General features: G+C 34.0%; 1 protein-coding gene across 7 annotated transcripts in view; it reads right to left on the reverse strand.

Moving 5' to 3' along the window:
* Positions 1–26,533, reverse strand: part of FMN1 (formin 1) — a 208,851-nt gene that overhangs the window by 86,315 nt on the left and 96,003 nt on the right. For all 7 annotated transcript variants that reach the window (XM_030041745.2, XM_030041760.2, XM_030041739.2 and 4 more), the window contains 3 exons: positions 16,863–17,629; positions 12,577–12,727; positions 1,304–1,391 (listed from right to left, as the gene is read on the reverse strand). In XM_030041745.2, coding sequence (XP_029897605.1) covers positions 1,304–1,391; positions 12,577–12,727; positions 16,863–17,629 — 1,006 coding nt within the window. The remainder of the gene's footprint in view (positions 1–1,303; positions 1,392–12,576; positions 12,728–16,862; positions 17,630–26,533) is intronic.

A 26,533-nucleotide genomic window follows, 5' to 3' on the forward strand; every position in this document is an offset into this window, starting at 1 on the left:
TGCAATGCAAACAGAGCAAAGGGAACAACTGCTAAGTTTGATTCAAAAATGCACTGCTGATTCAAGCTAAAATGCTAGTGTATACACACCCAAACATTTGACTTATTCTTTTCCCTTAAATTTGGTATAAATTGGCCAGAGGGTTTCAAAAGCTATAGAAGTACAGCAAATGACTGATAGATAGATAAGTAGGTAGATAGAGATGTTCTATTTTAGTAGAACATCATGGCATGGAAAATAGAAAGTCATGAAAACATCTCTGAAGATACTTAAGAATACTACCCAGTTTTTATGATACAGCTGCTATCCTATCCTATGCTGTTGTAATTCCTGCCAGCAAATTATTCAGACCTTTAGTAATAGCAGTTTTTTTTCCATCTCATTCTGATACCTTTCACACAATACTGGCAGGCACAAAGTTATTCCTTCTTTTCGTTGTTTCCCTCCATCCCAAGAGACATCTGTAAGCCCTTGTGCTTTTAAAGTGCTAGATGCTCAAAGGCTCTTCTGAATTTAATAATAATCAATGCCAGCAGCATCTCAACACTCTACCCAGTATTTGCATGTGATGGAGGAAAAACAATAGCAAAAAGGAGACATCAACTTGAATTCTTCCAGCAGTTGTTTTAAATGGTGAATATTTTCCTTTTTTTAATGTGAAAAAGAAATAAACAATATCCTTAAACAATATCTTTTTAAATCCAGAACATAAGCAGAATCTGAATTACCCCAGTGTTCTGAAAAATCTTTATTTCTCTACAGTTGTATTGGCAAACGCAGATAATTTCTACCAGTAATGGAATTTATACATTGAGCAGTCCTACGCTTTGAGAAATGCCATCCAGTAATCATCTTTCTGATTGCTATGTGGTTGCTGCATCAGTGTGGGATGTGCTTTTTATAATGCTAATGAAGCAAAATTTAAACATTCAACAAATACCGACTGCATGTTTGAAGCCCAAAAGATTTATATATAAGCCCTCCATTCAATTTTTGTCAGTGGAGGACTTGCTTAAGAAAAAGGAGGGAAGTGTAGGGGAGGAACATAAAACAGTTTTGAGAAAACACTGTACTGAAAGTGATATGTGAACTGAAATGGTACAGAAGGAGTTGTACCTAAATTCAATTCTGATTATTTAGGTGATACTTTTACATATACTGGAATATACTGGAAGGATGATTCTTCTGAGATCTAAAAGAGGACTATATTCAAAGCACATTCTGTAATGTAAGAAATTCTCTGAAGAGGGCTATGAGAAAATATCCATGCAAGTATGATACATGAAGCATCAGAAACACTTACCTTGTTGAATATCCTTCATCTCCAGGTGCAAACTGGATATTAGAATACCTACAGTTTGAGACCGTTTTCCATCCAACAATTTGATAATCTAGAAAGATGATGCAAAGTGATCAGAGATCAAATGAACACTACAAAGGGTTCATTCACATTAACAACTGGAGCTAATTTGTGAACTGAATTCAGTGTCTCTCCAAACATCAAACCTTTTTATTAACTAAATGTGATAGTAAGACCTTCATCTTATCTCTATGCTCTGCACGTTAACAAATGGCTGATAAATGTAAGCTTGAATTCTGACCAGGTCTAGTAAAGAACATCACCTCTTACTTGTAGGATGCTATTAAGAAGGAAAAAAGGCACATCAAATATTTATTCTGGAATATACTTTTTCCGTTTTCTCCTTAAAGTGAGCAGGGCAGAACTATTTATGACACTCTGAGTAGATCACAATGTCCTTAGTTTGTCTGCTAGTTTATGTTTCAGTGTGAACACATTTAAGTCTATCTTTTTGACAAAGGATCAATTCCTGACCAAGGGGAATTGGAGAATTGTCTTCTTATGCCCTCTCAACATTATTTCTGGAACACTAGGGCTACTGAAAGGATTGCTTTCACTCTTGTCTGAATGTGCTTCTTCCACACCCTTGACACTTCACAAGCATTTGAGGACCTTGTTCACACTTTGGGTAACAGACACTTGTTAGTATAATATACTGACATTCAGACTGTAATCTTTTCAGATGTTGGGTGGGGTGAGGAGAACAAAAAGGAAGGAGGGAAACCTTTTTTTTGTTAGGTTAACAAAAGAGGAAGTTATTTTGGCTGGTAGAAATTAGTGATACTGATGTGGATCAGTCCATAAATAATGAAAAGTAAACCATCAGAATTTTAGAAGTGTAGTTCAGACGTTAGAAATGTCAAAACCAAACTTCCCACAATGTTTGGACTGTTGGTATTTGTGATTTTGTTTTATGTCATAAAGAAGATATGACAGCAGCACATCACAAAATGCAATGCAGACGTAAGTTCTTCAAAATAAGAAATGTTCAGATCCAAGCAGTTGGCTTGCTTCACAGTGTTGAACAAATACTATTAAAAATACTAACTCATATGTAAAATTAAAACTAATAGCTAAGTTTTCCCTAAATTTATATTTCTAGTATCTGAACAATATTTAATCTATATGTATCCAAATTTAATTTTAATAGTTGGATGACACTAATATTTGGATTACATTTGGATTACTCACATTACAGACAGTTAACTGACAAAATTTATACTAACTCATACAAATGTTTTTTACCTATGTTTTATGGGATTTAGGAATATTTAACTGTGCAACTACTTAGTCATTCACCTACATAAAAGTAGATTTGTAGTTGAAAAATACAGGAAAAAGAGAAATTATAGTGACATTTTCACCTGAAAATGCAGTTAGTTCTTATTTATAGAGTACTGAAATTGGACAATACATGAACAAGCGGGAATACATGCTGCCTTCAACAAAGATCTGACAGATATTTTATGTCCCTATTGTAGGGACTCAACATTTAATGAACTTATGCTAAAGTAGATGTTGCATATTTTCTGCCAAAATTGGAAATAAAATCTATCCTGAGAGTTTTTTTCCAGCCTATATGTACAGCACGTATGCTGGATATTAAGAAAGTAATATTATTTAAAGGGTTTTCTTCAAATGAGAAAGAATTCCGGCTGTTTATCTCCTGAGTACACAAGCAGACAAGATGATTTGGCTACAAGTTACCATAAATTAATACTCTGTAAGCATCACATCCTGCTGACTGTGATTTTTCAGTGCAAATATAAGTACCTGCTCAGTTTATCATGGTCATTTCTGAAGCTTTACATGAATTTGCTGAACTCCCCAGCACATTAACTTCTTACAGGGATAATTACAGGCTTGAGTAGTATGCAATTTGTATAGCATTCACTGACCTCCAAGTTGACCTTGTTCAGGGGCAAATTCACAGGTTGTCATAAACCCCATTAGACATGCCTAGTTTGAGGCAAAACCTTTCCAGACTAAAGCTGTTGTAGCCAATATGACATTTGAAATCATTCCATTAAAGTATTTTTAAGTGCTAATATATTCTCCAGATATGATCAAACTAGCTCACATTGCTAAGCAAGACTTCCTCCTTAAAAGATTAGTGAAAAAAATTTTAAAGAAGATCCTGCATAATTTTAAAAGCTAAAACAGAGATTAAAAGCTAAAACAGAGATTAAAATGGCCAACTAACTGTATGTTCACATGCATTTTAGACAAATGTACACATGGTCACAATTACCAGGCATCAAACTAGACTCAGACTACCTGAAATAGCTTCAACCAGCTGAAATCTGTAACTGAAGGCTAATATTTTATTCATTAAAGAGCAAAAATGGAGCAACAAGACAACAGAATAGCTTAAATCAGGCATAAAACTACTCTAAAAACACAGTTGTAATGCTAAGTCCTTAGGACTTCTGTCATAGGTTTCTAGAATCAATGTGTAACTTGAAAGATTTTGCAACGAAAATATATAATCAGTAGTAAAACAGAGAACATATTTTCAGAGATACTCATTTTGCCCCAAATTATGGTTATTCTGGGGAAGTCACTGACAGGAAATTAAATATGTGTGTGAATTCCAAATGGAAAGAAGACACAAAAAAATCAGCACTTTTCCAGGCCATAAAAACCATAAGGCAAATAAAATGAAAGTTTGTAAAGACTGCATTGAACTATTTAGTCTATGCTTTTAAAAGACAAATCACTGATCACCTCTCAGCATATTGGGACTTGCTTGTAGCTGGCAGTGTCAGGTAAGCAGCTAAAATCCAGCTGACGCCAGTTGATGCTGCTATGCCAGCTGGCAGGGTTTGCCAGCTGCCTGCCACTCCTCCAGACTATGAATGTATCATTGTAATGGATGCAGCATCTTCTGGCTCAGTGACAAAATTGTGACTGCTGGTGCTAATTCATTTAATTCACTGATCCATATCATTATTTGTTCTATGTGGTGTTCCCCAACTATTTTTTAATGTTATTAAGTTTGTTGATTTGCTGTACACGAGTGCCCCTTCTACATCTTTCAAATATATATCATCTAATTTAAAAGTGGAGACATAGTGAAGCTTGAATACATTCATAAATTATTTTGTCATTCCCATTAAAAGGTGTTTCTCTAATGTAGCCAGAAATGTATTTCATTAAATATTATACGACAGACTTCACTGTTTTGTCTAACTGTAATGTCTACATTCTGTCCAGGACACTTACTGGTGCTGAAATCTGAACAGATTCAGTTTACTTTAGTGATTAAAAGCTAAATCCTTCCTCCTGCTGGTGCATGGATTCTTTCCATAATATTTAAATTTATTGAGAGAAACCATAAGCTAAAAAGCTGTCCTGCATATCACAGTGTTTCCCTCCATTCCCACTCATTAACTTTTATGGTGAAGTCAACAGCCTGGACCCATAAGTAGTCTGCTGAAACCCTGTTCGAACAGAGGAAGAATATCCTGCACAAGAAGCAAGTAAGTATGCCCTTCAAGCCATTCTACATAAACACTCCAAGAGTTACCAAAGAAATTTCAGAAGCTTAAGACTAGACATTATCTCTTCTATTCCTACTCAAAGGAGACCCAAGTTTAACTATTTTTTGTTTAACAGGGATGAACCACAGCTTTATATTTTTTAAATATTTAAAAAATATTTTGGGAGACATGTAATTCTATTTGCAATTCTGTTGGATGAAAAAAACCCACTATTTTTAGCCTTTTGCTAAAGGACAAGCAAATGGCAATTTCTCAGGATAAAATAGGAGGTAAGAAATGAGCTAGTAAGAAACGTACTTCCATATTTTTATTCCTATCAGAACTGTAAAAACAAGACAAAGCCACAAAATAGATATTTACCCTTTACAGATACTTTCCATATCCTACATGACTGCAGAGCTTTGTGGTAAACAAGGAAATGCCGTATTCATTCTTCTCAGTACAGCACAAAAAATAAAAAGAAAGTGAGAGTGCCTCGGAAGAGCACGCACTAGCATTTTACTACTTCTACTCAAGTTTGAACACTGCTTATTATCTTATGCAGACAGCTGAAGACAGACATTGTGTTTCAACCCTGCAGAGCTTCCAACATTTTCTGCAATATCTGCCCTTCTTGCAGAAACACAAAATTCATTAATTGTAATTCCTCATTTAGTTAGATGGACAAAAAACTTGCTGACAGACATATCCCTTTCAGTTAAAAAAATGCAATTCACTCAAAATATTGACACTCTTCTTAAATGAGAACACATGTTAATAATTATGTGAAGTCTGTTAGAGATAATAGACAACAGAAAAGCCATTATCTTTAATGTCCTCCTGCGTCTTTGAAATGATAATCATTGCACTAAAGGGCCAAAAATGATTGATGGACTTTCATTTGGAGCATACACCTGACACAAATTACTTGACATTTACTCATTTTTTTTGTAAGATGAAGACAGAGTGGCATCACAAATATCCAACTATCCTGTTTCTTGAAAAAGTATAGAAAATACTTGAGTTTTTGAGGATAAGTTACTAACAAGTGCTCAAATATATTGGAAAAACTAATGCAACTTCAAAATATGTGTAAGTCCAGCAATGGAGCTACAGAATGCACATGGAATAAATCACAGCAAAGGAATGTTCTTTTCTAAATTACCTCTTTTTCAGGCTTACAGGGTATCATAGCTTAATATATAATGAATCATGGTTTTTATTTAATTCCAAAATATATGTCCTAATTCTGCCTTCCTTCTATTTGGAAGAACAGGTTTTGGTTCTGCAAATTCAACAGGAAAGGGAGAACCTATGCCTTGAAAACAATTACATGTACCCATAAGCTTAAAAATTTGCATGGATATGTACAAACAAGAAATGTTAACAGTTTAGAATGAATGAAAGCAAAACTGTTTGCATGTAAAACTTCAGTCCTTCATCTGACATGAAAACATCTATAGAAGACTTTCAGAGTCTGAGAAAGATGCTAGATCCTTCAAATTATATTCAAATCTACTGAAAACTGAGTTGCTTTCAAAAACAACTGATTTTTTTCCCCAGAAAAACAGGTTAGTTTTAATACACTAATTGTTTTCAGTTTTCATTGTTTTCATAAACCGCTACAGACCTTAATGGTACTGTACTGAATCTACTTACAGTTGAACATTTTTGGTACATAAAACTTTATAGTTGAAGCTCATTTACAAATTTCACAAATATTAACTTACAATATGTTTTTTAAAATAAACCATACGTTCCTAGATAAATGCTTTAATGTGAGTGTTAGTGGATAATACAATAGGTGCAGAAATCATATGTCCAGAATGCTACAACTGAAATCTAAGCATAAGAAAATACAGAAATGTTGATGAAAATAGTCTAGATTAACAGTCGCACTTTCACAAGCATGTCAGTGATACTTTAAAAATAGGAGTTAAAAAAAAGGAGTAATATTCAAAAGGCATTTGAAGTCCAAATGTCCAATAGAATCAATACCTAAATTGAAGTTATGTACTAAAATAACCTGGTGGATCTAGCCCTTTTTCTTTTTGATTTCCAAGAAACTGTAACTTCTAAATAATTTTGAAAGTGGGACCAACTACGTGCATTTGAAAAAGCTTAACTAAAGACTTAGTGTAAATACTTTTAGATCCAATGTATATTGCCAAGCTGCACTATACCAGTAACTTACACATTTAGATTAAGCTAATTGAATTAGCCAAAACAAGAGAGAAATTTATTTGATTCATATTCAGATGCTAATGAACTTCTTTATTTTTTCCAGTAAATTCAACTTCACCTGATGCAAATTCAACCACTTCAGAACTATCCTAGGAAATAAATCCCACTCTTTCCTTACATTATTTACCCATCTAGACTCTCTGGGAAAGTCAGGATGCAAGCAAGAGTCTCTTTTCCATTTCATAGATATCGCATCCAAAAAAATCACTGCATTGTACTACGTCATATAAGATTATAATGCTTTTAGTCTCACACTTCAGAAGCATTCTTATGAGAGAAGAATTGTATTTATTAATTCTTAAATATATTGCACAATTTTGCTCTAATATTGGGACATACCTAATATATTCATCTAGACAGTAAATTCTCCCCATCCAGAAAAGACAAATTCTACTCTCAAGACGTAATACCTAAAACCCTAGAATATTTATTTTGATCATTATCTATAGAATATCATAGAACTTTTGTTTACAAGATTGCATATATTCAGAGCAGATAAATGCACAAGAATAAGGGTTTTCTGAAATATTTCAGAGGATGTAGAGTTGGAAAAAAAATAAGAGGTTCTTCCAAAGCTGCTAGATTTTCCAAAGGAGTGCATGATCACAGAAGTATGAACAGCCACAGACCTTGCAGAGATTCTAAGCCCTGGTAAGCATTACTGTAACAAACTTCAAGAATATATAAGTGTACTAGAAAGGTGCATCTGACCTTCATTTAAACTATATTATGTTTACATTGTATCACTATCAAGTGAATGTACTACATTTTTTCCAAAATAATTTAATATATGCCTAAAAATAAATAAAATCACCCTCTATGCAGTCCTTTAAGAAGTTATATTAGCATTGCTGCTGGAAGGTTCTTAACTTCCTTTTTTCCCCACATACTTGTTAGAATATCTCATTTTTTAACAACTGCATTTCAAATTCTAATCATTTCATTCTCATGTCAGGATGATAGCCTCTAGAAACTAGTGTAACTGAATTAAAAGCCATTTTCTGGCAGGCACAAAAGCAATGAATTTGGGAATCATGAAAGTGCTTCCACTCTGGAAAAAAGGATAGTCAGCTGTTTCTATCCATAGGACAATGGACAGAAAGGGGACTTTATGCCTTTTAACTGAGTAACATAATCATGATGTTGGAAAGGCACTCAAAATGTCATCCAAAGCATTTCTGCACTTCAAGAAAGTATCAATTAGATGTGTATCATTCTAAACAAATTTTCTTAAAGATCTCCCAATACAGAAACACAATTTCCCTAGCCAAAATTGTTCTGCATTCCTTTGGTATCCTTGCTTTTAGAAAGCTTTTCGTAATTTTTCTTTGCAGCAGCTGCATGCACTTGATGACATTTACTGCATGTCCCAAACAACCTTCTCTTTTCTAGACTAAACAATCATAATAATTCAATTCTTTTCTCACTCCTATTGACTCTTTACAGTTAGTAAACATTTTTAATGAAAGGCTGTAATGCCTAAATCTAGATGCAGTTCTTAACTGAGACATGGCTAAGTAGATTGTCTTGCAAGCAATACTTCTATCAGAGTTCTGTTTTCCCTTTTTAGTAGTACCACGATTTGACAATTCATGTTCCTCTTGTGAGCCATTATAACCCCAAGATCCTTTCTGCTGAACTATTACCTAGACAGTTAGCCAGTTGTACCCCATCTTATTTCTAGGTAGCTGAATATCCTTAACTGTATTAACCCTGGTTAACTGTATTAGCTTTGTGCTTATCCCTATATTTCAGACCATATCTCTGATACATGAAAGCTTACTGAAGGGTCTACTGCAGTATAAGCCTCCCACAACTAGGTGGTGGCTGCAGAGTTAATATTCCATTATCCAGGTCATAAGTGAAAATACCAAGGTAACCAGACCCAGCATAGATGCCCAGAGAATCCTCAAATGTATTCTGCTATTTTGACACTGAGTATATGTAGGAGTATATATATAGTCTATATTGTAAGTATTTATTTTATAAATTACATATTATATTGTAAATACATTATATATGTATAAATATATATATGAATACAAGTATATACTCAGAAGTTTCTCTTCTGAGCATAACTTGCCAAATCGTACTGGAATACAGACCATCCATTCCATTTATGTAGGACAAGATTTAGATACTTCTGGCTGAAAATGGTAGATATCTATCAGCTGTAAGCAACAAAAGCACAGCATATGGTGAATATTTTAATCTGTGTTGCCATGAGGTGTCGACTATGTGGAGAAATGGGTAAGAATAGAACAAAGTGAAATTTCTATAGGCTTAATGTGATACTTTCCACAGAAGCATTCATTCCACAGATTAAGTATACAGATTATTTCAGTGGTTTCACAAAAATAAGAATTCTGAGAATAAATTGAATAATATTATTTTATTTGAACTGCAAGAGAAATGTAAATAGATGGTAGAGAAGTCATAATTCAACAGGCCACTAATTCTTAAAGCTTCCTTAGTTTTATAAAGAAGACCCAGTTAAATGAGAAACAATTCCCCTCTAACTTCAAAGATAGAATCTTACTTCCAATTGCATAAGGAACTTGATTGTGAGGTACTGATGTAACTCTCATTCAAGGAGAAAAGTATTAATTAATTGCGTTTTAATAAGCAATCCTGCACCACCTATTGGTCTGTCATTTCTCTAAATACCAAGCAAGCTGAACTTAGTTTGTATAAGATGGTATGAAACAGGACAAAGTTTGTGCAGAGGAGAAGAGATTTAATGCAGTGAATAGGTCAGCACTAACATGTATTATTAAATAAAATAGCTTACCTATTCCAAACACAAACTAATACTCCAGATTCTATCACTGTACCTGTATATTGCTCTGGAAGGCTTTTTTATAGAACATGAGAAAGGAATTTACAAAAAAATACAAAATGGTGCAGCATCAGCTAAAAATTATAATATGATGAACCTCGTAAGATTCATGTGTCTGTCTTATTGCCTGTAGAAAGCATCTTTAACCAGACTATACAATTCCATACACTATTACACCTGTAGCATTCTTAAGACCAGACAAGCACAAATTTCTGTACTGAAGCAAAGAAAAAGATTGTTGTTAAAACCCTAGTAGATAGATATAATTGTTGGAAAAAACACAAGAAAAGTTGAGAGCCAAGAAAAAGCATGAGAAAGCACAAATGAAGCCGGCAGAACTGGTAAGTTTTACGTTAATCTACAGGAGCTTTCTGTTATAATCTACTAATAAACCCTCCTGTAACTAAATAAAACGTCTCTCTACTACTGTATCACTTGCAGCCCACCAAGACTGATCCACTGGAGCCAGCCTGCAGACATCTGGGCTTTCAGAGAGACAAATAAAAAACACAGGACCATCTAAGAGGACCAACTGTCTGTAAAAACATTCATCTGCTACCATGAGTCATTTAACAAAGAAAGGCTGAAAGACAGGATATACAATAAGAAAATGCTTCTATACTCACTTAGAGTCAAGTTTAATGTGAATTCTAAAAGCTGATTTATTTTTAAATTGACCAAATGACAGAAAGTTTGGTATTTTTGACCATGAGTTTTTTAAATTTTCACAGAAAGCCCTACAGTTCCCATGGTTTATCACACCATGATCATAATCGCATGAGTTTTACCAAACTAAGGACATAATAACAGATATAACTGTTACTTTATCTCTTAGGGGATTTATTTTTGTGTTTTCACACAGTACTTTAAATGAACTTTTTTCATTTCATTAGTTTCAGTAAATATATCCCTAGTCTTAAAACAATAAGCTTACAGTTAATAACAAACCAGAATAATCCAAACAGTGACATAAATAAAGAAGATATCTTTGTAAGAAAATACATTGGTTTCTCACAAGAAATAGTACTTATTATTATACCATTATTTCCTATATTGTATAGAGTAACTATTATCCAATTTGATTTTGGATAAAGTTAAGAGAGATCATTAAAAAATTGTGCTGCTGTAGCAAATACATTAGTTTACAAAGCAGCAAGGGAAAAGAATAATGCAATTTAATCTTTCAGAGTACAGGCCTAATTCTCTACCTGGTTTGCTGTCATACACCTGGAGAAATAGGTATATTCACTCAATTGCTGTGATTTTGAAATACAAAGGTAACTATTTGTGCATATTATTTCTCCATTAAAGTTACATTGGTTATGTTTTTCTTCAAAGTTCTTTAGAAACCTGTTATTTCCTATTAAATAAATCTTTCTGAAAGAGGTATATCAATGAAATGTAAAAATACATTTTAGAAAGAGGGCATCACAAATGTGAACTAATGGGATTTACAGATACAGCTGTGTACTATGTGCCATATGCACTTGAATCATTTGTCAAGTAAAATATGTAAAAATATTTTTCACAGAGATGTTCATGTCCAACTTCAATCTAACATTTGAAGGACTGCAACAATTAATAATTTCTTTAGGGTGTATTTACAAATGCCAGCATGCCCCCATCCTGGCCCCATTTTTCATTTTTCACTTTTTGCATCACATGAGTTTGAATCTTATAAATCCTATAGCCTTATTTACACTTCTCATTACCTATTGCGCTACGACACAACACAGGAAGTTTATGATCAAAGGTGTTTTGAAAGATCTGATTGCACTGATATGTACCTATGTGTGTATATTTCACATGATATGTATTATAAAGTTGAACATAGACAGCATAGCCTACATACAAAGTGCCCTCTTGTGGTTCCAAGCAGGTAAGCTCAAAGAGATTTACAATATAGTATATATTTAAATAGGTTTCTAATACATAACCACATTGTTTTAGGAAAACAGTATTGACTATTATTCAGCCTAGAATTTTTCCTGCAGCAAATACTACTAATGCCATTTCTTTGTCCTATCTGCACATAGTAATTGACAACTACAAGCTCTCTCTGTAATGAATCATGTCTGAGGCACACAATATCTGTGCTACAGTAATGACATAGTTACTGCATAAACTTTTGGCCATTAAAGACATGATCATCCTGTCCCTTCCTGACACAGCTCTTTTTAGCTATACCAGAAAAAAGTTTTCTGGCATCCCTTATTTAAAATGTCTAACAGTCCTATCTTGCTTTATGCTTTGTTTTTCCAATAAAATTCATCTCAATGGAAAAGAGGTTTGCTAGAGTAACTTAATGACAGCGTTTAACTATAGATCAGTTCAAGGACAGACACAGCCTGTAATATTGGCACTTTTAGACTCATATTAGAACTTTCATTCAGTTCTCCTATACGATGTTTTTTCTACCTCACTGGGATGTGGAACTTTCATTTTCAAAGTCAAGAAATCTTCCAAGGTAAATAATAACCTTGCATTCTCAAGCAAGAGTTCAATCAGCAGTCCACCTATTTTGCTTTAAAATGAGATTTACAAACCCATCTATTATCTGTTCATTCAATAGTAAATAAAAAGAGGGTTTTCTTAAAATGTAAAACTAAACAGTGACACAAAAAAAGAAAACACAAAGAAACAATAAATACCTTTTTGGCCTTGGTTTTTTTTTCATAAGTCTCTGATAATGGTTTTCTTTTTTCCTGAGTGGTGTCTTTGGAGAATAAATATTCAAATTCAGTAGTATCAAGTATATCAGGTTCTTCTAGTGATTCCCATAATGTTGGCATAGCAGTTTTCCTACAAAGGGAAAGGTAATTATAAAATTTCCAATAAACATTTATGAAGAACCATAACAGATCTAACCATAGTAGATGAAAACCCATAATAGATTTAAAACTCAAAGCAACATGTACTACTGCTATATAAACAGCATTCCTTCCCTATACCTTGCTCTTGTAAGGAGTCAAAATGTTTTGCAGAAGGCTGTAGCAAAAAGTTTAGCTATTTAGTATCCATGCCTGCTAGACTACCAAAATGCATTATTTGTATTGTACAGTTTTTTGTACAACAATCAAATATTACAACTGCAGCTTGTGCAAATACATCTCGAGACACTTCTGTCATTTCAACTAGTATTAGGAGTATTTCAAGAGCAGCTTTTTTGAGAAATTCCCAGTAATCTATTTAGACCTATAAAAATAAACAGTATCAACAAATAGTGAACAAACTTTATTCAAGTATACTTTAAGAGCATTTGGGGTCACTTGTATAGGACTTGATTGACTTCAGGTTAGCTGCAGATGTTGTATGCTCATATTTATCCTTGTTGCAGTTCTGAGAAACTAGAGTAATTATGTGGCCTATATTTTGGGAGACCACCCAGTATTCTGCTCCAGCCAACCAACTGTAAATTTTAAATGTGGATTATCTTTCCCTCTTTTTTTGCCTTCCAAGACCAGCTTTAGTTTTGGAACACTTAGGAACTTTTTAACACAATCCTCTAGTTTTAATTGGATTTGGGGAAAATACTATGTAGTGCTGCAAACATGGCACTTCAATTCTGAATGAGCTTTGTTTCAAAATTTCAGTGTTTCAAGAAAATATGTGTGACAAAACTTCTGAGTGCTCTTCTTGTCTGTTTATCAGTAGAAGGTGGGATTACTTCTTCCAGCAGATGTCACTAAAAGGCAGTGAAATTATTTGCAAAAAAAAAAAAAAAAAAAAAGTGATTAAAACCCCTGTAAAATACAAATGGCTGATGTCACTAAACATATTTTTATTAGATGTAATATGCAACAAAATGCAATACCTATACATTTACCATTGTGAATGTTTAAGGAACTCTAATTTTTCCATTAGCATCTGCTGATGCAGCATATTCTGTGTCACAGGACATGCTTACAGCTCCACAGTTTCACTCTCCCTGATACTAGCTGTAGTGTCAACCACACTGAAGAATGAAGGGTTCTTTCTGGCTCTGTAACAAGAAATCTGAAGTCCTGGATAGCTGCTGATCTGCGCAGCAGACCCTTGAAGAAGTTTCCAGTTCTAGTGCAGACCATGAAAATGCTGGACCATTATATCTGGTAACCAGCAGTTCACCAGAAAGCTATGACTTAGACCTTATCTTGCATTCAGCAAAAGCTTGGTGAACCAGCAATATTTCAGAAAAATATTTTGATTTCAGTGAATCAATAGGAAGAATTACAATAAGGTTTATTTGTGGACCAACTATTTATTCACTATGAAACAACTTATCACTAGTAATTTTTGGAAAGTAAACCCCAAATGCTCAAACTTCCTGCTCCAAAATATTTCAATGCCTTTAATTCTGAATAATTGAAAGAATACAACTGACATTTCATTAATTGTTTGTTCCTGTCAAACATTTTATATAAAATATTAACACCTTACTATGCTTTATTATACCAGAATAATGATTCTTTCTCAAAAAAATAAATTCAGACAAAAAGCTGTAAGCTAAAACAAAACTCATATTTAAATACATTTAAATGCAGATATTTACTTTAACAGTGTTTAAACATAATCCTAAAAATAACTTAAAAGATTAAGAATAATCACAAATAATTTGTATTACTTAAATAATTTATAGTGACCTATTATAATAATATATTCAGTAATCTAAACAAATAATCTGTAATACAGTAATTCATAACATATAATATCTAATATAGTCACAATATATAATACAGTATGTAATATAGTGTGTGTATATATAGTATAGCATATATAATATTATGTCACATATAATAATGTAAATTATTAAAATGTTTAAAATAAACTTAGCATCTTTGTAACTGCACTTATGCTAAAATAATTTTGAACACCGATAATAATGATTTGACTTTTAAGACCTGAATAATCGTGTAATTTCATTACCTGCATAACACAGGATCTGAATTTTAGTTCATGATTCTAGCAACTCCTTGTTAAACTAGAAATAGTCCATGTCACTTAAGCATCCCCCCAAAATACTTTGTGAGCCAACCCTCTTAATGGAGCTCTATGTTACATTAATAAACACTTGAAGCAAAGTTGGAATCAGCCAAAATCTGAAAGAGCAGCTGAGCAGCACTGAAACCACACACCGCTGTGGCAGTAAGGTATGCATGCTGGCTCAGAAAGTGTAAATGTGAGCACTTCTTTTCCTCTGCCAGCTGAATAAATGGATAGCATAAACAAAGTTTGTGGGATCATTTCAAAAAGACTGTCCAAAAATTGTTTATTTATGCCTGTTCACCAAATGATCCCTTATAAACAAATCAATAAAACACTATCTTTCATAGTAACTTTAGATTTGCCAGAACAATATATACTATTAGACTGCTTTCATAGAATCATAGAATGGTTTGGGTTGGAAGGGACCTTTAAAGATCATCTAGTCCCATGCCCCCCGCCACACGCAGGGACATCTTTCACTAGATCAGGTTGCTCAAAATCCCATCCAACCTGACCTTGAAGACTTCCAATGATGAGGCATCCACAGCTTCTCTGGGCAACCTCTTCCAGTGTCTCACCAACCTTGTAAAAAATTTCTTCCTTATATGCAGTCTAAATCTACCTCCTTTCAGTTCAAAACCATTGCCCCTTGTCCTGTCACTACAGGCCTTGGTAAAAAGTCTTTCTCCATCTTTCTCATAAGCACCCTTTATATATTGAAAGGCCGCAATAAGGTCCACCCCCAAGACTTCTCTTCTCCAGGCTGAACAACCCCAACTCTCTCAACCTGTCCTCACAGTAGAGGTGCTCCAGCCCCCTATCATCTTTGTGGCCCTCCTCTGGACTTGCTCCAACAGGTCATGTCCTTCTTATGTTGGGGGCCCCAGAGCTGAAGACAGTACTCCAGGTGGGGTTTCATGAGAGCAGAGTAGAGGGGGAGAATCATCTCCCTCAACCTGCTGGCCAGGCTTCTTTTAGTGCAGCCCAGGATACAGTTGGCCTCCTGGGCTTCAAGCTCACTTTGCTGGCTCCTGTCCAATCTTTCATCCACCAGTATCCCCAAATTCTTCTCTGCAGGGCTGCTCTCAATCCATTCATCCCCTAGTCTGTACTGATATTGGGGATTGCCCCAACTCAGGTGCAGGACCTTGCACTTGGTCTTGCTGAACCTCATGAGGTTTGCATGGGCCCACTCCTCAAGCCCGTCAAGGTCCTTCTGGATGGCATCCCTTCCCTCAAGTGTTTCATCCCAGCACTAAATCAGAGTAAGATTGGTAAATTTTTTTTTTTTAAACTACAGAGGCATCTATCAGTACTGAACCTCCTCCATAATGGATGCTTCATGCTACAGGTTCCTGAGCTACATATATTTATACATATGCTTTCGTTTTCCTGCTCTGACAGAACTATACACAGAGGTTAGGTTCCAGTTTAACTGTTTCTAGAACTGGAATCATAGAGGATGACACAACATAGTGCTCTGAAGATGGTATCACCTGAAATGACTGGAAAGCAAAAATGAAACTCTTAAGTTCTCACCTCACCAACTTTAACATTTCAATTCTAATTCTAATTAAGATCTAAAAAAAAAAATAAAAAAATCTTTCTAATCTGTTGGCTACCTTTTTTCTCTTTAGTGCTACCCTGTCACTAGAGTTGCCCATGGAATATTTGGATTTTTGGGAAAAAAAGGACAAAATTTCTTTTTGTTATAATGCACATAATTTTCATTTATAATGCATATAATTCTAATTTATATACAATATTTTAAAGTAATTTCTTGTGATCTATTTTTAGACTTCTAGAACTGATTCCATTTTTTTCTTAAAACATGTAAATTCCATGCCTCTACGCTGATTTTGTTACTCATTCCGAGACTGTTAAGTTTTTGTTATTAAGTCTTAAATAGTATACATACCCTTGTATCATGGCCTATAAATAGCAACTCTAAGTCCAAATAAATATATTTTACCTGCTACCTTGCAATTGTATCCGTGTCCAATACAAAGGCTTCATGGGACGGCTAGGTTCAATGGGAGGTTTTCGAGGACCTTGGTTTGACGATAAAGTGCTATTAAAAAAGGACCCAGGCCCTGGAGGTGGAGGGGGTGGAGGTAACCCAGATCCAGGCAGTGGAGGAGGAACAGGAGGTCCCGACCCTGGAAGTGGTGGTGGTGGCGGTGGTGCTTGAAAATTCCTACAGCCTTCAAAAAGTGGAGGTGGCAGTGGTGGACTAGATCCAAACTGAGATGTCAGTGAAGTCAGACCCGCTGGCAAAGGTGGTGGTGGAGGAACTAAACCTGGCAGTGAAGAATCAGGAAGGGGAGGAGGAGGTGGCGGTGGTGGTGGAGGCGGCAGCATTTGTTTTGGTTGACAAGATAAGACACTTTCTGAAGACTGTATGTTGTAATTGTCCTTATTTTCACTTTGGGCAGAAATACTATGTGACAAAGAAGAAATATTAAGCTTTTTGGGTACTATCTGGTTATTTTTCACAGCTCTGTTTTCTTCTTCACTAGGCTTTATGAAAGTTTCTCTGTCAGTCTGTATACATACATTTCGGTATGTCTTTGGTGGGTTATCATCTTCAGTAGAAACACCAATATCCTTTGCTTTTTCATTTATTCTGTTTAATTTATTATCGAGTTCATTCTTCAGATGTGCAATGGTTTCCTCAAGCTGAGCAGTTGATACAGCATGTTCCCCACGAATATGGAATACCCTGAGTTCAAACTGAGACTGCAGAACAACAACAAAAAAACCCTTAGTGCAAATATTTTTCTAAAGTGTTTATTTCGTAGCAACTAAAAATCGTCACATTTAGACTATGTTCTTACTTTAAGCAAAGACAGAAATACTTCACTTTCCCAGTTCTAAATGGCTTTATTGCAAGCTACTACATAACTGGACAGGTACTAGTCTTTAAAGAAATGTAAGCAGTGTGTGTTTCCACAAAACGTATTTTATGAGTAAATATCTAGAATATTAATTTAGCAAATTCTAACTTGTACCTTGTCTTTAAGCAGAATTACTGGTTTTTAATTGTTGAATGCAGTAATTACTAGTTCATTATGGAACAAAGGTACCTTTTTTGAATGGTGTTGTACTTAATGACATGATTTTGTTGACTATTTCACTTCATAAATATGCCATATATATAGTTAACATGTTAGGAAGTAAAATAGATTAACCACAACAGAAGTTCAACTTCCTCCCAGATAAAATATTAAATAAAAAAATTAAAATACTTTGTCAATCTATTAAAAGTGTTCTCATCAATTAAATTCACAGAGGCACACATAAATTCTCCTTCAAATTTATCTTTACTATTAAATGAAAACTTCATTTCTACCAGATATATTTCAATCTACAATTCAGGAAAACAAATTTTAGACCAAGAGGATAAAGCGGATTTCACTGAGGTAGAAGGAAATAACAACCTTTCAAGAATATATGTAAGTAAGGAAGAAAAAAAAAACCAAACCACTTTTCTTACCATATATCAGAAAAATACAAAGCATTTGACACAGAAATATCTCCTTTAAATAACCCGATCCAATACTGCTATCCTAGATGATTAAGTCCCTGCAAGCTATTTTCTGTTATGCCATGATTCTATCAATCAGGCAGCTGACTGGTGTTATCTTATTTCTTTGCAAGCCAATGACTCCTGAAAGAGCATTTTCCATGGTTCTTTCAGGATCTCTGTACAAAGGGAAGCCAACATTTCAACAGAAGCAGCTAATGACCTGTGGTTTTCCCGAATTCCTGCAGGCACAGCAATTTACACTTAAAAACTTCCCACATAGTGCTGGTCAGAAGTGGCAACACAGCACTCCCTACTTATCATTCCAACTTGAGTATTAGGTCAGAGTTAATAGTTTACAGCATTAATTAATATGCATCCAAGTCATGCATGTGTAGGTCAGTATGGCAAATACAGTAGTGTAATATACTGTAATTTTATATCATACAAAGAAGCTTGAATAGATATATGTTCTTTCTTATAGCAGTATGATCAGCTTACATTCAATAATCAATTTGTTAAGATAAAATCCAAAGTAAACAATCTGAAAATACTGGATACAAAATGCTCCTTTTCTTAACTGGCAAGTGTAAAGGTGGGAAATCGTTTAAAGTCTTGCAAAGATAATCACACAGAGATTTGTATTGGAAACAACCCAATTTCTATTAGTTTTATAGAAAAACTAGGACTAATATGTACAACAAATAAAACATTTTTTGCTTGGCTTTTTTTCTTTTCCTACTGTTACTCTATCAAAGTTTGTTATTGCTCAGCTTAATTATTAGTTCAGTTCAACTATCACAAAATTTTCTGCCATCTGAATTGCTCCAGAGCAATCACCTTTCTTTTTAAACTCGGCATACTGATCCATAAATGCGGTAATGAAGTAAGTTTGCCTTAGGGAATTTAGCTATTTTGTTTATCATAGTATCCTGCCCCTATTGGACATCAAAAACTCCCCGATAGAACAATTTACTTTGAACGTTAAAGATTTTCCCAGCAGTAAATCTGAAGTCACCTTAAAAACACACTGTAAAAAACAAGCACAGTATTCTACAAAACTACTTATTACATTTAACTGGGCATGAAAGCAACTGTGTTAGTATTATATACCTTTTCAACTACAGATCTTCAGTCTCTAATTTACAATATAAAACTGGTGGTTTAAACTCAAAATTATATTTGAGGTGATGGTTTTATGCTTTGTCTTGCTTTTAACTTTCACATTTTCAAAATTAATTTCTGATAATAAAAATAATAAAATTATTAACATAAACAAGAATTAAAGCTAAAATTACCAAGCGCAAAAAAGAAAAGCAGGCTTAACAAAAATTGACACATTGGGAATCTGTGTTGAACATCTCATCAATGGAAAAGATCAGTCTTTTCCAACTGAGTGACTGCAATATAAAAGAGCAATAAGGAATAAAACAAGTTTTTATTTTAATTACCTTACATCTCAAAACAATCTTGTTCACCAAAATATTAAGTAATACTGGAATCTTTTCAGTTTACATAACTATGATAGTATTTTCAACAAAATTTTCAAGAATATGTACGTTAATATGTACTATTTATATATATGTATACACATAAATAATACATACGTATTCTTAAGAAAGGTCTGCTTCCTGAAAAATATTTCTTCAAAAGAGATGAAATGAGCCAAAATCTTGTAATGAATCAAATGGAGATCAAACAGCATCCAGTCACTCCACACAGGTAGAATTTAAACATTCTCCTTCTATCATGTACTATGACGAGTATGTATAAAGTCTATTACATTCTCTTTGTTATACCACTAAGGACTAGTTAGATACCTTATCAACATGTACTGTTAAATAATAAAGAAAACCAGTGTGTACTGAACGTAGGCACCTTTGACTCCTGAAAGCAAGTCAATAACTAAAAATATTTTTTAAAAATTTACAATTTTCACTTGTCTGTGGCTTAAAACTTTTTACATGGTACTGCCTATTAGAATGAAATCTCAGAATTCAGGCTGCAGAATACTTACTGATAATCACTAGACCTCAATATACAAATCTCGAAGGAGGCTATGGACAACTCAAACTAAAAATAAATTAACTAAAATTAACTAATTAATTAAACCAAGTTTAAACTAAAATAAATTTTGATGCAACCTTTTTGCCAGTACAACAATTCATTATGCAAGGTGATTTCTTGACTTTACAAATGGGTTGTTTGTTAGAACTTGTGGGATTTGTACTAGTTTAGAATCCTTCTTCTGATGCATTATACATCAAATTTAGTTAGCTTTTTTATTATAAAGATAAGTCACTAAATTTTGCTATAGCAAGTGGTGATACAGTACATATCCAGGTAAATCTTTTCTTTCTTACAATTCATGAATCAAAGGATACGAACAATGGAATCTTTTTATACTTTACATTATTGTAAACAAATCTAACATACTGAAATGGAATATAATAGAACTATATACATCTCAATTTCAAGTGGGAAATAATCAAAATTACTTTTATACTATATGCTGTCACCAGAATCCTGAAATATTAAAAATATAATGTGAACACAGAGACATTTTATTGAATAGAAATTTGTGTTAGAAGCACTTGTGCACAACCTTTCCAGTTAAAATACTATTTTCATCTAAATGGGAACCAAAGTTTTTCCACTACAGTGTAGATATGTCTACCAAAGCTAACAGTTTTATTTCCAGGGTCTGTCAACACTCCTTTAAAATGTTTATGATGGCTACATAACAATACCTGTGGCTGCTGGGAAGAACCAATTTTTAGCTAAATTCAAATCTAGATGGATTTGAATAGACACTGTTCAAATTATTCAGTACCTTGTTCAGTACCTTGTTACTGAATCATGTCAGTTACTACCACGTTGGCAATATACCGAGTCTGTTTTCATGGCACGTCATGCACCAGACTCCTACAGTCTTTGGGAACTACTGTTAAGATGAACAATGACCAAAGGCTCCCATCAGAATATAATAGTTTGGTCAAAGCTATTTTAAGCAGAATGAAATGGAAAAAAAAATTCAGCAGGAAACAAGATGTCTGAGGGAGGGAAGGTGTGGGAAGAAGACTGGAGGGACAGAAAATATGGGGAGAAGGCTGGAAACTAAAGCTTAGAGAGCCATCCTATGCAGCATGAATGAACATGATTTATTCCTGAGAAAGGGTAGAGGATTTGGAAGCCTATCAGAGTTAAAATGTCTGATGATTTCTGTATAAAATGAAAGCAAGACATTATGAAGAACAATTTAGATGTTCATCAGTGTGTTTTAGATATACAGGATAACAATTTTTTTTATTTGAAAAATGCATTTGCCACTCTGCTGACTTGTTTAGAAGTCTGGCTGCCTGCTTCTTAACAACATTCATGTAAGAAATTGTGACTGTATACGTAGATTCAACAACTGACAAACTAGTGCAAGGAACGCATTTTTCTACTCCCCTGACCATTTCACTTTCTTGCAGCATCAATCCACTCTCTCAGACAGCATATCAAATTAAGCCCTCAGGCCTTGGCATGTAGAGGATCTCTGGCTTCTCATTGTGTCAATGACAGTCAGTGACATTATCTAGTTTCTGTCACATATTGCTCCCTCTCCTGTACAAACACACACACAAAATTGATACAGCTGCCTAAATTTCCATGACAGTAGAGATCTATTTTCTCCAGATTACTGTTATAAATACCAGATTAGAGGCAGGTACGTTTCAATACAACCTTATTACTATTTCCTCTTCATATTGCTGGCTCAAAAGAAAATATAAGTATATAAATAAATGTACTGTAAAAGCCCTAATGTGCTGAAATCAGATTTCAATCATAAATTTGAAAGTACCTCCTGAGTATATTAAGCCTAATTCACACAGCAATATGCTACTGAAAAAAAATGCCTTACCTTAGTCCAATCCTTCTTGCATTCATTGTCAATATTAACTATGCAAACAATGCTATCCTAGTATGCTGAAGAACACTGTTCAAATTCTGAATTAATAATAATTTTATCAGACAAGCAAGTGGTCTGAAAATACATGCTATGATTCAAAAAAGAGAACTGCAGCGTACGTAGCCACTGAAGGGACTGATCAGTAGTACGGCAATGCTATGGGAAAAGGATCTGCGAAGGACAGCATTTCACAAACTGATCATGAGTCAACAACTCCATATTAAAATATATAAAGAGAAATGTCATATGCAAAAAAGTAATCCTTATGCTCCATTCAGCTACTAAAAGCTGTGTGTATGTTCAGTTTAAGAAAAATGCCAACCCTGTGTTCATGATCACTGCTACTGAAATCTGGGGCAGCTCATTCGGTATTAATTTTCTAGGTTTCATCTACATTGCCTTTTGTCTCCAGCTCACCCTTACTGGGTAACACTCCCCTTGCTTCCTCAGCTTCCTTCTGTTTCTATTGCTGAAGAATACTTCTACTGTACCCTTAAATTTGCTTTGCAAGATGTAATTCAGCTTGAGTGTTGTCAACTGTCATTTTAATCCTATGCTTTTCTGACCTCTAAAACTAGCTTTCCTGGCTGAACCTCTTTTTCCATTCTTCCATAGGCTCTCTGCTTCCACCCAATATCCATTTTGAAGAGGCTGGATAAATATGCAGTTTGGTCTGTCCCTCTCCCTGATAAGTCTTATTTTGCTTCCAAATCTGCCCTTGCTTGGAACACAGGTTTCAGAGTTTTTGCACCTCTGATTCTGACTAGATAAGGTCCCCTTACACCCAGCCCTCTGCTGTATGACTCCAGCGACTTCCTTTTTGCACCTGCAGTGCAAGTCACTGCTAAAAGACTTGACACAACAGAGAGAAAAAAGGCAGGATATATTTTCTGAAATAATGCTGAAAGCTCAGCCTTGGTCCCAGGAGACTCAGGAACACGAAGCGTAAGTTCAAAGGAAGAAAAAGCCCAGAAATTGAATCAGTGTACCATACTTCCATTAACCATTACAGTCTCAGATGGCAACGTATGTAATTAATCACAAAAGAAAAAGACTAAATCCTCTCATTCAGAATGTAACCTACAGGTTGCCTAAATGTTTTTGAAACGATAACATGGATTGACACAGACAAATCTCAATACCAATGTGACAGCTTTTCTCTGTGCTCTGATAGGTGACAGAAAGATTACAGTCTCATTTAATAGTCAATACAGTCAATTATAGTCTATATAGTCAATTAAATGCAATCGAATCAAGTATATTTGTTATGTTACTGCTTTATATAATGTGATTTTATATGGACAAAGACTTTCTAACCATGACATAGAATTGCTCTGATACGAAAGTTTTAGAACAATTTGGATGTTTGAATATAAGGAAACCATAAATCTCTACAGCAATCTACGTTCAAAAATCAGTTGCTGGCTTGTTATTCGTCAAGACTTATTTGCACCATAAATGTTTAAAAAAATCTTGAGAAGTGTAACAGTAAGACAGTAAAAAATACTGTTTAGAGCAAGCAATATGCAGAACTCTTGCTTTGAAACTAGCAAGTTAATGCTTCACTGTTAATGCGTCTTTTTTCACTAGTGTTTACAGTGCAATTCTACTCTAAAAAGCAACTGTGTAAAAATGGCACGTCTTTAATGAACAAAGCTGTTCTATGTATATCAGAGACAGACCTCTTCTTTAACTGAGAAACACACACTTTTACTAGTTTTTACTCTAATTAGCCTGGAAAATAACATAGTAGAGAGAAAGTGAGCTCGATTTTACCCCCTTCCCTGAATTTCTACACTGATTGTTACATCTAATTAGTTACTTATGCCAAGCCGTGAAAATGAAAAAAATGGGAATACAGAAGACACAAAATATCTAAGGGTATGGTTTCTAGAAGTGGAAATGCTTGGTGGGGGGAGGGAGGACACATGACATGACACGATCCGGGGAGAAAGGGAGATCAAAAACAAAAGAGAAAAGAAAAGACAAAGAAAAAAAAGATAAGAATTATTCAGTTGCCGATGAAAAATATTTGTATAGACTTTACAGCTTTTTTTTTTCTTAATAATATTTTGGCCATCAAAGTACTGTGCATAGAAAATAGAGGAAAAACAAATTTTTCACAGACAGCCTCTGACTTTTTGGTTTTGTTCATTCTAAGTAATTTCATCTTCAGTTTTTGGAAGAGCTCACACTTTTTATTCTTGTATTGTGTTGACAAAGAAAAAAAAGCCCTTTTTTTTTAAATCTCTGTCCTTCAAAAAAACATACATTTGTTTTAAATTTTAACAACAATCAGAGATTCAGCAAAGGATTTCTCAATGAAAAAATATTAAACCTGTGCCAATTTACATAAAAATCAAAATTCCTCTCTAACAAATACCTCAAGAAATATAATCAGTTACATATGGTATATCACCATTTTCAAGGATACACATTAAGGATTATATTTACACCTCATAGCAAAATGTAAGCTAAATGACTGACCACTTTCAAACATTCCCAGAACTCTAAATATTTGTACAGGCTATGTATACAGAGCCCAATTCTCTTTCTAATTTAAAAATATGAAATACATAGTTTTATACGGGAAATGTAGCAAAAGTAGTTGGGAGGAAATTTGACAACAGTGGGTATACAGAACATTGTTTTTCTATATATTTCTGAATATTTAATTATTTAACAATTACTGGCATTTGGGTAGTTGATAAAGAAATACAGCCTTATAGCCAGTAATTTTGGAGTACAAAATTATTGGTATAGCACATCATTAAAATATACCCAGTTACACTGCAACATACAGCTTTTTTTAAAAAAATATCATGTGCATAATTACTTATATATAGGACTACAGACTGCTTAAAATTCACATAGCATTTTAAGCACTAGTTCACTTCAAGTTTGATAATATTTACTGTGAAAACATATATCATGTTTGATATGTTTTGAAATACAAGTTCTGATTTAACAACACCTGCAATTATTTGTAAAGATTGATTTGTGATTCTTCGAACAATTACCATTTCTAAAAGGATATGTTATGAAAAGGCCCTCAATCTCAGGTTACTACACTTAAGTAAAACCTATAAATAGACACTAAGCATGTAGCTATTTGATTACACATTAAAAAAATAAGATATTATTCTGCCAACAACTAAGTTGCAAAATTATTCAAAACTGTAATTAAATTGCATTTTGACATGCCAAGTATCATTAAACATCCAAAGCCCAAAGCAGATCTTTAATAGCTTAACTATTTAAAATAGGATAGTAAAAATCTCTATTTATGAAAAGGAAACCTAGATGATCAAATTGTATATCCTATATTAAGAATTATAATAATTAGCATTTGAGTATATCAGTCACAGATTTGCAGTGGCTCAGAAGGCACCTTCCATAACAACTTCCCTACCTACTTAATTTTCTAGCCATACTTAACAGATTGATTGCTATATTTGAACAATGCATATTCATATAATGAGTGAAGTTGTTAAAAGCTCTGTTTCATTATAAAATGCATATTACTGTGAGCTTAAGGAAGTTGTTACAGAAAGCGTAACAAGACAGAAAGCTTGATGCAGTTAACATATCCAGCCTTTATAAGACTCATATTTATACTCTGAAGGTGTGACTACTGTAAAAAAAGGATTGTCAGTATAACTGCTCAAGTCATGTGAATTATCTACCATAAAGAACCAAGTAATGCCATCAACCTGGAATTTTGAATTCATTCATTAATTTCTCCTTCCTATGCCACCAATTCAGATGGATACAAAGTAAAATAAACTCTTGTATTTCTAGACTAGTATAAAGGGAAGAAGATGGTAAAGAAGTTTTACTACTCCTTCCCTCTCTCACCTTTTTGATTGTACTGAAATAATTGGTGTGATACACTTCATTTCATCTTTTTCCTTGTCCTATCTGGAAGAAAAACTATCTAACCAAGATGAACTTCAAAAAAACCCAAACAGCTATATGAACAACTGAATGAATGTATGAGAAAGTAATACACTCCATACAAGTAGGTATTTAAAGGCAACCTAAGGTAAAATGATTTTTGAGAAATGCACTGTTTTGTACTCTGTCTGCTGTTATTTCTGGTATTTTCTTATTCTTTGTTAGAAAAACTTCAAAACCAGCAAACTGCACTTCTCAGAATACA

Source organism: Aquila chrysaetos, chromosome 2, assembly GCF_900496995.4.
Source record: "Aquila chrysaetos chrysaetos chromosome 2, bAquChr1.4, whole genome shotgun sequence".
In the NCBI taxonomy this organism is placed as follows: domain Eukaryota; kingdom Metazoa; phylum Chordata; class Aves; order Accipitriformes; family Accipitridae; genus Aquila; species Aquila chrysaetos.